At 24.6% G+C, this 15,511-nt stretch overlaps 1 protein-coding gene across 1 annotated transcript in view; it reads left to right on the plus strand.

The window, feature by feature from the left end:
* The first annotated feature begins 2,080 nt into the window (after positions 1 to 2,080).
* The window catches only part of LOC117174509, a 35,032-nt gene continuing 21,601 nt past the window's right edge, over positions 2,081 to 15,511 (plus strand). Inside the window, exons 1-4 of the mRNA XM_033363692.1 lie at positions 2,081 to 2,169; positions 4,614 to 4,639; positions 4,975 to 5,249; positions 5,413 to 5,755. Of these exons, the coding sequence (XP_033219583.1) occupies positions 2,081 to 2,169; positions 4,614 to 4,639; positions 4,975 to 5,249; positions 5,413 to 5,755 (733 nt within the window). The remainder of the gene's footprint in view (positions 2,170 to 4,613; positions 4,640 to 4,974; positions 5,250 to 5,412; positions 5,756 to 15,511) is intronic.

Consider the following 15,511-nt stretch of genomic DNA (forward strand, 5'->3'; position numbering starts at 1 on the left):
TTTAGAAGTTCTGAAAAAATTTCGAAAATAATTTTTAATTTAAAACAAATTTAAAACAACTTTCAGATTTCTCAAGATTTTGAGATAAAATTTTGAAGCTTTTCAAGGATGTTTAAACTATTTAAAAAGAAAATAATTAAATTTCTAATTTAAGAAGTGTTCAGTTAGAATTTTTTCAATTTTTTAATTTTTAAATATTTGATGTTTCTAGCTTAAAATTCCTTAAAATTATATCATTTTGAACATTTTAAAGTTCATTGATTGATTTTTAAATTTAGAGCATTGAAAATGGTAATGTGGATTTATATTTGTTTATATTGAAAACTTTAAAATTTCAATTTTAAAAGTTCAAAATTTAACAGGTCCACTTTCAGTACTTTCATATTTCCAGCTCAGTTTTTCTTACCTCAAATGGAAAATTTTTTAGCTTTAGTGTTTCGCTTTTTTTTTTTAAATTTCATTGACCGTGAAGTCAAAAAGACGAATTTTCTACAAAATAGTTTAATCTTTAACCAAAACGAATGACTTCACAACAAAATTGTCGAATTTTCAAGTAAATAATAAAATAATTGGAACCAAAAATATAATAGACTTTTCAACCAAAAGGAATAAAATTTCAAAAAAAAAATATTTTGATTATCTAATTGTGTTCTATTAATTTAGTTCGGATCTGAGTGTAAAAGTGAGAAAAAGAGGTGAACAATTGAAAGTCTAAAACCTGTGCTAAATAAATAGAAATATTGATAATTTCTGGACGAAAGAATAATAGTTTAAATGAAAATTTAATTTAATTTTTAATACTTTTGAAATATTACTCTAGAAAAGTGGAAATACTGCTCAGAAAATAAATGATAATTTTCCATTATACACTTTCTCATTTTGGTCTAACTTTTAAATCCGGATTATACAAAGTAATTTTGAGGAGGGCCCTGTGTTTCCATTTATTCTGCCTTGTTGACTCTAGATGAATGAATGAACGAACGAAACGACGAAAACTTGGCACCAAATTGGTGAGGAAAATTTAGTGTGAACAGAAGTAACAATGTAGCTAGTAAATTTCTATCAAATTCTCTAGTCAACGTAAATACGTGTGTGTTTGAGCTCTTCGATACGAGAAAGCTCTTTAATGAAACCGTATGCACACACAGATCTTGGCACTGGTCACATCTGAAAATTCAGATACTGCTAACAATGTAGTGAGAGCGATAATACCTACAGACCTTGGAATATAACAAAAGAACAGTATAAATCAAGCTATAATCTCGTTTTGTGTCGCATTTTAATTCCGACTTAAATTGCTTTTTGTCTTTATTTCAAACGGGAATCTTAATTGCTAGCATGTTAATTGTTGACCTGATATTGCCTCGAGCGAATATCTGTTACAACTATTTTTCTATTGATTAATCTTGGTTTTTTTTTTTTTTCGCTTTGGTATAAGTAGGCTTTAGCTCCAATGATACAACTCTAATTGCTTTAAGGCACTTCCAATCAATTAGTTTGATTTTATTGCCAAAAAGACGAAGTTTTTAGAAGACAGTTTAATTTTTGAAAAAGACAGGTCAGTTTTAGCCAAGAGAGATGAATTTTATGACATGAAAGATTAATTTTCGATACGAAAGGACGAATTTTAAAAGACAATAGATGCATTTTTGACCAAAAAAGATGGGTTTAATAAAATAGTGGAATTTTCAAGAAACTAATTAAAATTCTGATGAATTTTTTTATTTTTTTTTTTACTTATTAGTTGATTTTTTACCTGCAATGATGAATTATTGAACAAAATAATTATGTTTTTAACCTAAAAAGACGAATATGTTAGAAAATAATCCACTTCTAAATCGAAAATGAAGAATTTTCATCAAGAAAGTTAATTTTCAATCAAGAAAGATGAGTTTTCAAAGAAATAGGTTCTGTTTGATATGTTACCACCATGTTATGAGCCTATAACGCCTCCTGAAAAGTGAGAGTTAGATTACTAGTTCCACAAAAGGCCACCGAATAACGCACAATGTATCTCTAGTTCATACCGAATCATTTTTAAATTTCGCGCCACAAAAGATTACCAATCACAGTGAAGCAAATGACTGCCACGTCTCATAATATGCTGATTTCGAATAAAATATCGTACATCACTCATATTCTGAGACAGATACCCACGTGGAGCTCAATGTTCGTCTAACCCTCCTTGTGGTGTAATATACTATCAATTAAGAATTTTTTTTATACTAAAATCAATACAGTCGATTTTAATTGTATCATAGTTAAGATCAATTTTTTACCAAAAAAAAAAACCCCCCGTTAAGTTTTCAGTTTAAAAAATAAATTTGTAGAAAAATGGTTGTATCCTTAATAAAAATTATACATTTACAACAAACCAGATTAATTTTCTATCAAAATGGACGATTTTTTAAAGAAAATACATTAATTTTCCACAATATAGTTGAATTTTCATGTAAAAAAGATCAGTTTTCAACTAAAAAATGAATTTGTTGAATGCTCAGTTTAAAACACTAAATTTCAAGAAGAGGAAACCCAAATTTTGTAAAAAAAAAAAGGTGAATGCTCAAAGAAACTGATAAGATTTCAAACAAATAAGATTAATTCTCTACCCCAATTGACGACTTTTCAAGAAAATAATTTTTCTACCAAAAATTTGAATTACAAAAAAAAAAAGAATTAATAATAATTTTCTAAAAAAGAATCGAATTTTTAAGAAAATAGTTGAATACCTAACCAATTAGATCAATTTTCAAAAAAGAAGATTAATTTTCAACTAAAAAAATACATTTTTAATCAAAAACGAAATCCTTAAATTTTCAGTTTAAAACCTAGTCTTCAACCAAAATGGTAAGTTTTCAAGAAAAAAGATTTTTTTTTCCTCAAATAGAGGAATTTTCAATTAAATAAATGAATTTTTACAACAAAGAAAGAAATAAATCCAACACAATAATTAAGTGTCCAAGCAAATAGTTTAATTTTTAACCCAATAGTTCAATTTTCCAAAAAAATAGTTGAATCCTCAACCAAAATGATAAGTTTATAACAAACAAGATTATTTTTTCCCAACTAGACGAATTTTCAATAAAATAGATGAATTTTCATCTAAAAAGGATCAGTTTTCAACAAAAAATGGAATATTTTAATTTTGAGATTATAAAAGTGAATTTTTATAACAACAAAATTCCAACAAAATAGTTGCATTATGAAATAAATATTTTAATTTTTAAGCCAATATTTCAATTTTTTTAAAAAATAGTTATTTTAAAGAAAATAATTGAATCCTCAGCCAAAAGTGATTCATTTTTAAATTAACTTTCTATATCAATTCTAAAAAAAATAATAATTTTCAGATAAATATTAAAAGTTTTAACTAAAGAGATGTATTTCAATTGAAATGATCAATCCTAACAAATTAATAAATTTCCAAGTATAAAGGACAACATTCAATTAAATAGTCGAATTTTTAACTTAAAAGTTGATTTTTTAAGCAAAAAGTTTCATTTTCTACAGGAGTAAAACGAATTTTCAATAATGTACATGAATTATCAACCAGAAAAGATAAATTTTTAATTAAAAATATCCATCTTAAACCAAAAACGGAATATTTACATTTTCAGGAAAAAAAATTAATTCTCCGCCAAAGAGATGAATTTGAACTAAAATGATGAATCTTAAAAAAATGAATTTTCAAGAAAAAATTTCAATATTCAAACATATTTGATCTTTTAATAAAAAAGGATTGGTTTTTACCATAAAAGACGATTTATCAACAAAATACATAAATTTTCAACCAAAAACTGGAATTTTTTTATTTAAAAAGATGAATTTTCAAACAGTTCGTTAAGTATTTAACTAAAAAAGATCAGTTTTAAACGACAAATGGTATGGTTAAATTTTCAGTTGAAAACTCTAAAATGGAACAAATTTTCAACAAAATATTTGCATTTTCAACAGAGCAATTAAATTTTCAACTAAATAGTCAACTTTTTAATGAAACGACATGAATTTTGAACCAAAAAATATAGTGGTGGTTTTGCAACTAAAAAAAAAAATTTACTTTTTACCAAAAATATTTTTATTTTCTTTTTGGGTTTTAATCATTCAGTTCCCATTCAAGCGACAACAAACGAAGTAAATGGGAAGTTACTTTTTCAAATTAATCATCAGGAAACATACTAAACAATGTTCCCAAATGAAGAAAAAAATTGTTCAAAGAATTTAATAAAAAGTATTCTCATGCTAGTATCAACTAGTTTAATCTTATTAGTCACTGTTCGGTTGACGGTTATCTTACATTTTCATTTAAATTTCCTATTTAAAAATAAGAGGTTGATAAATTGTCATAATAGGGCGGGGTGAGTCGAAAATCACTGAAAATAGTGTCATATAATATTTCAACGCTTTTTACCATTTTTCATTCACGAAATAAAAATATTTTTTCGAGACTAGTTCCACAAAAGGCCACCGAATAACGCACAATGTATCTCTAGTTCATACCGAATCATTTTTAAATTTCGCGCCACAAGAGATTACCAATCACAGCCAAGAAAATGACTGCCACGTCTCATAACATGCTGATTTCGAATAAAGTATCGTACATCACTCATATTCAGAGACAGATACCCACGTGGAGCTCAATGTTCGTCTAACCCTCCTTGTGGTGTAATATACTATAAATAAAGAATTTTTTTACATACTAAAATCAATACAGTCGATTTTAATTATATAATAGTTAATCCTGGTTAATCGTAATTTCCAAGAATCTTCCGAGCTTTCTCATCTACTATAGTTTGTCATAGTAATGAGGCAATGACCATCGTTTATATCTGGAGGCTTTAGGAGTTGAAACTGGTCTAATTCAATTTTCTATTTTATTTTTAAACTGCATAAATAAACAAATGTCCAAGTTTTGAGTACGTGGAAAGTGATTTGTCAGGGTATAATATTAAAAAAAAAAAAAATGAAACTTTCTAGATGGTAGTGAGATGACCGAGGATCAGCAGCTGCTGGACAGCGGTAATGTGGAACCAGCGGCCCAATTAGGCTATGGTACGTTTTACGATCATGCAACTGGTTATTACTACGAGTATCCTGTGATGCTGGTAGGACCACCAATGCCCGAACAAGTTGAGCCAAACTGTTTGGCAGCGGTCTCTTGTGGTCCGGTACCACTCAGACCCATTGAGTGGGTCAATCCTGCCTTTGTTCCGAAACTTTCAGGCCAGCAGTACTGCTACACGGACTACCAGGTATCTGCCACAAAAACCTTATCAAACTCAAATTTCTTCTCCACTTTTTTTAAAATTCCAGTCTCTGTTCAGACACCGAGAATTGTTGCTACCCTAGCCAAACAAAGGGATGGCGACTTCTTATTGTAATTTAGGTTTATAGAAGGGATAATGTTTGTTTTAGACGACGCAAAATATGGATTGCGCCCAAATGGTAGACGCAGAAGGAACGATAGTGACAGGAGATAACTCGACTATGAACGGTAACGGGGATGGGAACGAAAGCTGTGCCGGAAGTGCAAGTTGCAGCGGAAGTGTGGCTGGTGAGGAGGATACACTAGAACAGACTGAAGAAGTTGCTACTGAAGAACTTTCCGACAACCAAGTTCAGGATGGATTCAATGGCCCGTACTTGGAGCCGACTCTCGTTCAGCCAATGCACATACCTCACGTGATGCAACCTTTGGCGCCACAGTACATGTACCCTGGTCATTACATGTTTGGGCCATCGCTTGTCAATGTAAATGGTTAGTTTAATTTGTTCATTTTTAATCATGAATCTTTTGATATCCTCCCGGTAAGAAGGTGTAAATTGAAATGATATTTAAATTAATTCAAAAATCGCCGAATTTTTAAAGTTTTTTTTGTTTGTTTTGTTGCAAAGCAGTGTCGTTTTTTAATGCATATAGACTTTAAGTAATTTTTTAATATACTCAAATAATCTGTATCATCTTTTTCTTTTTGGTAGGATTTTTCTTTAGCTCTGATTACTTTCCAACATACTTTTCATACATGTTTCCTCGCCCGATTCATAGATCGGGAGAATCGGGAGTAAACCGGGAGAATCGGGAGTAAACCGGGAGAGAAACATTACACCGGGAGATTTCCTAATTCGCGCTCTTTTTAAGTTCTTGAAAGTTTCCAATTTGAAAGTATATTAAAAATGCTGTAATTTGAAATTGTGAAAATGGGAGTGAATTTATTTTTTGACCGGGAATTTTATAAATTTGTAGAAAAAAATCCTTTCAACTCTGGTTATAACCATTTTTTAAATAATTAGTTAAATTTTTTTTCAATTATGATATCATTCAGTTAAGAATGCGTACTTTGAAAGTCTTACGCTTTAAAAATTTTCCATTTTAGATTTTTTATTTTTTAAGCATGCATTTCAATTGACAGAATTTTAAAATGTAGTTTTAAAGACTTATACAATTAAAATTTAGAAGCGCTTAAAGCAGAAGATTTTTGATCAAAAAAACATTTTCAGTTGATGAACTGTGAATATAAATTAATAAATGATTTCTTAAATTGAATTGTACTTTAAGATTTAAGAAGTAAATAATAATTGATTGTTCAAGACGATTTGCAATCAGTTCACAATTTCAGAATGTTAAATAACTTCAAAATAATGTATTTATAATTAAAGGCTTTTATTCAATTTCAAATATAATTTTATTCTCAAATATTCCTTTTTTAAAACATACAATTTGAAATGATTTAATTAAGAAAAAGAACAATTAGTACTTAATATTTATAAATACCTGACTGTTAGTTTAAAATCATTAACTATAAACTAAATATTCAAAACTAAACAAAAAATCAATCTAAACTTTGAACTTTACAATTTTAATTGTTCTATTTAATCAAATTTAATTTGTAAGGCAAATTGTTGAACTTTGATGTATAAATAATAATTGAACATCTGTTATTATTAAAAAAAAGAAGATCGAGTAAGTTGAAGAGATATTTAGAAGATTTGAAAAAATTCAAAATTACTTTAAAATTTCAAATAATTTCAACGAATTGTCTATTTGTACCGAAAAAATTCAACTATTCGTACCAAAATTTCGGTGCAAATAGCACAATGTTCAATTTAAAATAAAATAAAGATTTTGGCAAAGTTCGTAAAAAAAATTAGGAAGCTTTCTAAGAATTTTGACAGACTTCAAAAGAAGAAAGACCATTTCATAGGAAAATTTAAAATCATTTTTTATTTTAATAAACCAAGTTTAAGAGAATGTTTAAAATGGTTTTAAGAAAATTTTTTTAATTTGGCAGAATTAAAAAAAAAAAACATTATTTTGGAAAAATGTAAAGCAACATGTAGATGTTCTAATATTTTGAAATAAAGTTTCGAAGCATTTAAGGAGTTTAAAACTATTTCAAATAAAAATCATTCAACTTTTAACTTGAACAGGGAATTTTCAATTTTTTGCAAATTTATTGTTGGAACTAGGAATTTAACCAGAATAATAATTTTGACTCGGGACCGGGAATGTTTATTCTGAGTTGAAACTGGTATTTATCCAAAAGAATTATAATTCTTTTTCGAGGAGAGAATTTAAAAATTCAAATAAATTCCGAGCTGAAACAGGAAATTTTTTAAAAGAATGAATTTTAATTTTATGTTGAAACGGGATATTTTCGAAAAAACTTTAATGATGAATTTGAGGAAGGAATTTTACAGAAAAATTCTAATTCTTACAATAAGTTGAAATGAAAAATTTTCGAAAAGAATGAAAATTCTGGATTTGAAGAAGGAATTTTTATTTAAAAAATTAAAATTTCCTGATTAAACGGGGATTTTTCAATATTTAATCAATTCCGAGCTGGAATTAGAATTTAAAATTTCTTAAAATGGTATAAAATTGAAAATTTTTTAATTCATTGATCGATTCTTCAATTTAGAGCATTGAAAATGATAACGTGGATTTATATTTTTAGAACTGAATCTGAATCTTTAAACTCTAGAATTGATAAAAGTTTCAAATTTTGAATATGGTAATTTAACTGAATTTAATTTAAAAAATTTCAGGTGAAAAGTGTCGGTAGCTTTTATTTTATACGTGTTTAAAGTATTGAGCATTTAAATACAACGTTTTGAAATGAAACAACATTTAAACTTAAATTTTCGAAGTTTAAAATTTAAGTGTTTAATTTTAAGTGCTTTCATTTACAGTTCAGTTTTTATCACTTTGAATGGAACAATTTTTAGATTTAGTGTTCGATTTTTCAAATTTCATTGATCGGGAAAAAACCGGGAAATGAATGTGAATTTATATTTTGACCGAGAATTTTACAAGTTTGTGGAAAAAAAAAATTCCGGCAAAGTTCGATTTCAACAGTTTTTAAATAATTAGTTGAATTTTTATATTGCTTACAATGCGAAATTCAAAATTTTTACTTGCAAACATTTCCATTTTAGATTTTTATTTTTAAGCTGACATTTTTAATTTTAAAAAGTTTTAAATTTTTTCTTAAAGAATTGAACAATTGAAAATTAAAAGCCTTTGAAATTGAATTTTTTTGACAAAAACCATTTTTGATTTGACAAAACGATTTTAAATAAGTTCCAAAATTTAGAAATTTTTAGATTTTAACGTTAAGAATTAAGCGGTTTCAATTAAAAATTCTTTATCATTAAAAAAATGTGAACGTGTGACTGCAAGTTTATAAACTATTTTCAACTGTGTTTCAGTTTCAAATATTCAATTTTTGATGCATTCAATTTTACATTTTTGAATTACGAAAATGATTAATTATTGAATATTAAGCAATATTTGACTCTTTATTTAAGAAAAGTAAATTGAGACCAAATATTTAAAAGTAAACAATTTTTCAAAAGGAAAAATTATTTTTAATTTTCATAGGAAGCTTAAAAAAATGTTTTTATGCTTTTAAAGTAGCTCCTCAAATTTGTCTACAAATAATAAATGTTTAATTGTTGTTTATGCATCAAAATTTTGAGGAAATTTCTAAAATTCGAAGGATTTTCTAAAAGTTCTAGGAAAAATTGAATCAAAAATAATTTTAAATTTGCAACAAATCTAAAACAAATTTTAGGTTTTTAAAGATTTTCAAATAAAGTGTTGAAGCATTTCAAGGATTTTTGAACTAATTAAAATGAAAATAATAGAATTTCTAATTTAAGAAGTGTTCAGTTAAAAAATTTTTATTTATAATTTTATCTAGCCTAAAATTCCTCAAAATGGTATAATTTTGAAAATTTTTAAAGATCACTGTTTGAGTTTTTAATTTAGAGAATTAAAAACGAAAGCTTGGATTTATATTTATTTCTATTGAAAAATTTTAGTACCTTCCATTTTTTTATACGTGTAAATTATTGAGCATTTGAACGCAAAATTTTTAAATTAAAAAACTTTTAAACATTAATTTTAAAAGTTAAACTTTGAACAGTTCCACTTTATGTGCTTTCATTTGCAGATCAGTTTTTACGACCTCCAATGGAAACATTTTTTGCTTCAGTGTACAATTTTTAAATTTAATTGACCGTGAAAAACGTTCGTGAACCGGGGGAAAAACCGGGAAATAACGGTTAAAAATTTAATAATTTTCTTAAAAAGGCATCCGTTTTCGTTGCAAATTGTTTAACATCGTATTTTTTGGATTGTAAATTCAATTTTTGTGGTGGAAAATTATTTCTTGTTTAAAAATTCATAGTTTGATCTTGAAATCTCGACTAAAATATTTTTTAACAGAAAATTCAACTATTTTTTTTTGTTTAATTTATATTTTTAATTTAAAACTTTATCTGTTACAGAAGAAATTTCTTTTTTTTTTCATGAAAATGCAAATTCTTGGTGAAAAATCATTCTTCTTTGCTTGAGTATTCAAGTAATTTTTTTTAAAAAGATTTGGTTGAATCACTTTATTAAGAAATCACTTTTTTTGTTAAAGATTTATATTTTAAGTTGAAAATTAATCTTTTTAAATGAAAATTCAACTATTTGGGTAAAATTTAAACTACATTAAAAAAATTTTATTTTTTAATTGAAGGCTTATCTCTGGTTGAAAATTTAACTGTTTATTTAAGAAAAATTTTTTTTGCTTTGTTTAAAGTTCATTTTTTACCAGAAAATGTAAGATTTACATTTTTTTAATATTTATATCTTTTAATTGAAAATCCGCCTTTTTTTGGTGAAAAATAATGAAAAGTCATATTTTTTGTTTAAAAATTTAATTTTTGTAAAGAAAATTTGTCTTCTGGTTTGAAGGTTCAATAATTTAGATAAATTTTTGTTTATTTTTTTGAATGAGAAATCTGTAATTGTTGGGAATGCATCTTTTTGGTTTCAAAATTCTTTTCTTTTGTTTTATATTTTTCATTCTTTTTTGAACAAAATATAAATAATTAATTATTGGACGTTAAATGGGATTTTTAATTTGGATTTTAATCTAATTTAAATTTCTTAAATTTAAAAATATAAACTATGAGTATTTTGTTAAAAACCTATCTTTTATATTGAAGGCATTTTTTTTGTTTAAAATAAATTAATAAGTTTTTAATTTTTATATATGAAATACTGTTTTATTCCGTTTATAAAATATTCGATGTTAAAAGTATCAGCAGATTAAAATGCGAACTGCTTAGGTAAGTAATTTAATAGTAACTCATCAATTTAAATTTTCAATCAAATTAGTAAGTATGCATTAAAATTAAATATTGTAAATCGATATTATCGATTTATTTGCAGATTCAACGATTTGGTACTAAATTTTTATTTAGAATTCATCTTAATTCAAGTTAATACATAATTGAAAAAAGTATTCCAAAAATTCCAATCATTTCTTGGTTACAAATTTTATTATTTGGTTGAAAATCTTATTGACTGAAAAATCTTTTCTGGTTAATATTTCAAATATTTTGTTAAAAATTCGTGTTTGGTTCGAAAATTTGTCATTTTAATTATAAATTTCATCTTTCTTGAGCAAAAATGCAACTTTTTGGCTGAAAATTATATTACTATGGTAGAAAATTCAAGAATTTGGTTAAAATATTTTTCTTTTTTTAATAAAAAATCTTTCTTAGTTAAAAAAATCATGTCTTTTGGTGAAAATATGATATTTTTTGGTTACAAATATTTTTTCTTTTCAAGTTTCAATGTAAGATCTAAAATTTTCCGATTTTTAGTTGAAAATCTAAACAAATAAGTAATTTCAAATTCAAAAATTGAGTTACAAATTTTTTAAAAATATTACAAATAAGAAAGCCTAAAATTGATACGCTATTTTGTATTTTTTCCTTTCATAGCGTTTAATTTAGCAATTAAAATTGAATTTTGAATAGTACAATTAGCGATTTAAACGTTATTAGTTTCTAGGTGATTTAAGTTTACTACAAATAATTTAAATTTTTAAGTATTCATGTATAAAAAAGTTATAATTCACAATATTTGCTAATATTTTTTCTGTTTTAAACGAAGTTCGTTCAAGTTTTAATGTTTCGGACAAAATTTTTTTTTCACTTTTAACTTTTCGCATTTAAGATTACTATTTATTTTGAAAGTTTTCATTTCAAATAATTCAGTTCATTAATAAAGTATACAATTTTAATTCGTCTGAATTTTAACTGATCCAATTTCCAAAATTCGAGTCTTAAAATATTAAATTTTTAACGTTTTGACATTGTCCTTTTTTCGAAATTTGAATCTAAAATCACAATAGTTTCATGATTCTCTAACTTAAATCAAAATTGTTTTATTTTTAGCTCTTCGACTTGGAAATTATACAATTCAATTTCTTTTTCTAATTCGCTTTTTTTTATTAAATTCAACTTTTTTTTTTTTTGATAAAAAATTAACATTTTTTTTTTGAAATATCAATTACTACATTTTTCGCTAAGAATTCATCTGTTTTGGAATGAACATTTAATTATTTGATTGAAAGTTAAACCCTTCAATGAAAAATTAATTTTTTCGAATAAAGATTAATCATTTTAATTGAAAATTCATCTCTGTGGCTGAACATAATTTTTTTTAATTGAAAATTTTACGATTCAATTTTTGATATACAATTTATCATTTTTCAGTTTAAAATTGAAGTATTTTGTTGGAAATTAGTATTTTTTGGTAGAAATTAATCTTCATGGTTGAAAATTGAGCTTTTTGGTTCAAAATTAGTTTTTTTTATTTTTAAAAAAATTAATATTTTTTAAAATGAAAATGTAAATAACAATTCCTATTAAATATTCCATCATTTTAGTTGAAAATTTATTTTTTTCGGCTGAACATTAGTGACTTAAACTGAGAATGTTTTTCTTTAATTTTTGGTAAAAAAAAATTTTTTTTAGTTGAAAATTAAAGTATTTTGTTGGAAATTAGTATTATTTGGTAGAAATTAATCTTCATGCTCGAAAATTGAGCTTTTCGGTTCAAAAAATTTTTTTTATTTAAAAAAAAATTTATATTTTTTAAAATGAAAATGTAAATAACAATTCCTATTAAATATCCCATCATTTTAGTTGAAAATTTATTTTGTCGGCTGAACATTAGTGCCTCAAACTGAAAGTGTTTTTATTTACTTTTTGGTAAAAAATTTATCTTTTTTTAGTTGAAAATTGAAGTATTTTGTTAGAAATCAATATTTTGTATTTAAAAATTGAAGTATTTTTTGAAAAATCATGAAATTTGTGGAAAATTAATCTTATTGGTTGAAAATTTATCAATTTGGTTAAAAATTGCTCTTTTCTAGTTAAATATTCAACTATTTTGTTGAAAATTTGCATATTATGTTTAAAAATCCTTTTTTGTTTTGTTATAGAAAATGATCTTTTTCTTTGACAATTAATCTCCTCGTTGAAAAAAACCGTTCTTTTCGGTTAAAAATTCAAGTATTCCACTTAAATATTTATCATTTTAGTTCAAAATTTATCTTTTAGTTTGAAAATAAAATTACTTGGTTGAAAAATAAACTCTTTTGTTAAAAATTATTATTTTTCTTGGAAGATTCCTAATTTACATAAAAAATGTATCTCTTTTTAAAAATGTAATTACTTGGTTAAAAATCAATTTTTCAAATAAAAATTGAACTATTGCAATAGAAAATGTAACTATTTTTTTGAAAATCCAATTTAGTTAGTTAAGAATTAGATTTTTAATGAAAAATAAAGCTATTTTATTTTTAATCAAAATTTGATATTTTTTGGATGAAAATTCAACTATTTGGCTGATAATCAATATTTTTTATTTAAAAATTAAACTTTTTTTTTGAAAAATTATGTTATTTGTGGAAAATTGGTCTTTTTTATAGAAAATTAATCTAATTGGATGAAAATTACTCTTTTTTAGTTAAAAATTCAACAATTTGACTGAAAATTTGTCTTTTTTAATTGAAAATTCAACTATTTTGTTGAAAATTCGCATATTATGTTAAAAAATCCTTTTTTGTTTTGTTACAGAAAATGATCTTTTTCTTTGACAATTAATCTCCTCGTTGAAAAAAACCGTTCTTTTCGGTTAAAAATTCAAGTATTCCACTTAAATATTTATTATTTTAGTTCAAAATTTATCTTTTAGGTTGGAAATAAAATTACTTGGTTGAAAATTAAACTCTTTTGTTAAAAATTATTATTTATCTTGGTAGATTCCTAATTTACATTAAAAATTGATCTCTTTTTAAAAATGTAATTACTTTGTTGAAAATCAATTTTTTAAATAAAAATTGAACTATTCCAGTAGAAAATTGAACTTTTTTCTGAAAATTCGATTTTGGTATTTTTAAGAATTAAATTTTTAACGAAAAGTCTAACTATTCTATTTTTTTTTTTTAATATTATATTTTTGGGATGAAAATTTAACTATTTAGGTGAAAATTTATATTTTTAATATAAAAATGAATTTATTTTTTCTAAAATTCATGCAATTTATGGAAAATTCTTCTTTTTTTTTGTAGAAAATTAATCTAATTGCTTAAAAATTAATCTTCTTGATAGGTATAATCAGTTTTTCGACTGAAATTTTAACTATTCCATTTTCGATTAAAAATTATCTTTTCTAGTTCAAAATTTTGCAATTTAGATGTAAATTTCTTCTCTTTTTTTAATGGAAAATTTATTTATTTCTTTGGAAATTCACAGATTTTTTTGATTTTTTAACAACTCTTTTTTTTATAGAAAATCGACTTATTTTGGTAGAAAATTATTTTTTTTCTTTGAATGTAAATCACATTGTTTAAAAATTCTTCTTTGTGGTTGAAAATTCATCTTTTAGGTTAGAAATAAAATTACTTGGTAAAAAATAAACTCCTTTGTTGAAACTCGAGCTTTTTGATTGAAAACATGTTTTTTCTTTGGATCAGCAGGAATTTATTTCACGAAATTTTAACTATTTTATTGAAAATTTGTTTCTTTTTTTTTGTTGTGAAAGTAATTTTTATCGTAAACTGAAAATAACATTCCAGTTGAATATTCCATAATTTTAGTTGAAAATTAATTTTTTTGGTTGTACATTAATTTTTAGATTGTAAACTGAATTATTTCAGTTTTGGTTGATAATTTATATTTTTTAGTAAAAATTATTTTGTTGAAATTTCAACTGTTTCATTTGAAAATTTATTATTTTATTTAAAAATTCATCAGTCAAGATGAAAATTCATTTGTTGTTCTAAATATGTAATTATTCCATTCTCTGTTTTTTTTTCTTTTTTAGTTGAAAATTCAACTATATAGTTAAAAAATCTAACTCCTTTGATTGAAAATTCAATTATTTCGTTAAAAATTTCAGTGAAATATTTATCATTTCATTTGAAAAATCATCTGTTTAGTTTAAAATTTCAGTTGAAGATTCATAATTTTATTTAAAAATTCGTTTATTTTGCAATTATTTTCTCTGTTGTATTAAACGATGATTAGAATGAACATCATGATTGAAAATAAATGTTTGCCTTTGTCGACAAATATGAAAGTTTTGCATCCAAGGCAATGTCTTTTTAACAATTTTCGAAATGATTTATATTAATTTCGATTAATACCTTCCTACCGGATTCTAATTTGTTATATTTCTCTAATTATTGAAAAATTATATACAAGCAAAGAAGCAGCGACCAATTATTCACTCTAGAATATCTAATTTGGCAAATTGTATATTATAATTTGAATTTTGAGGGAAGGAGTGCGAATTATTTGCAAGTGTCATGCAACGTTATGAAATTTTTGATGGCCTATCTTCTTGCGCAATGTTCCGCAAGTCGGAATAATTATTATATGCGACTCCAGTTCTGTGTCCTTGCACTTGGGCAGCGCAAATCAGTTTTATGTATGGATGTGATTTTCATTGCAGACTGTAAATCACAAGTATAAAATGGGTTCAACCGGGGTGTCTACCTCGGAAATATTTACGTTTTGAAATAAAAATATAACAACCCTAATTCTGGATTTGGTAAGGTACGAGGGTGGTTCAATAAGTCCTTAGAATGAAGTATAAAAACAATTTTTTTTGGGTAAATTTTTTTTTATTTTTCAACATAATCTCCTTGGAGCTCTATAC

The sequence above is a fragment of the Belonocnema kinseyi genome, chromosome 6 (genome assembly GCF_010883055.1).
Source record: "Belonocnema kinseyi isolate 2016_QV_RU_SX_M_011 chromosome 6, B_treatae_v1, whole genome shotgun sequence".
Taxonomy (NCBI): Eukaryota; Metazoa; Arthropoda; class Insecta; order Hymenoptera; family Cynipidae; genus Belonocnema; species Belonocnema kinseyi.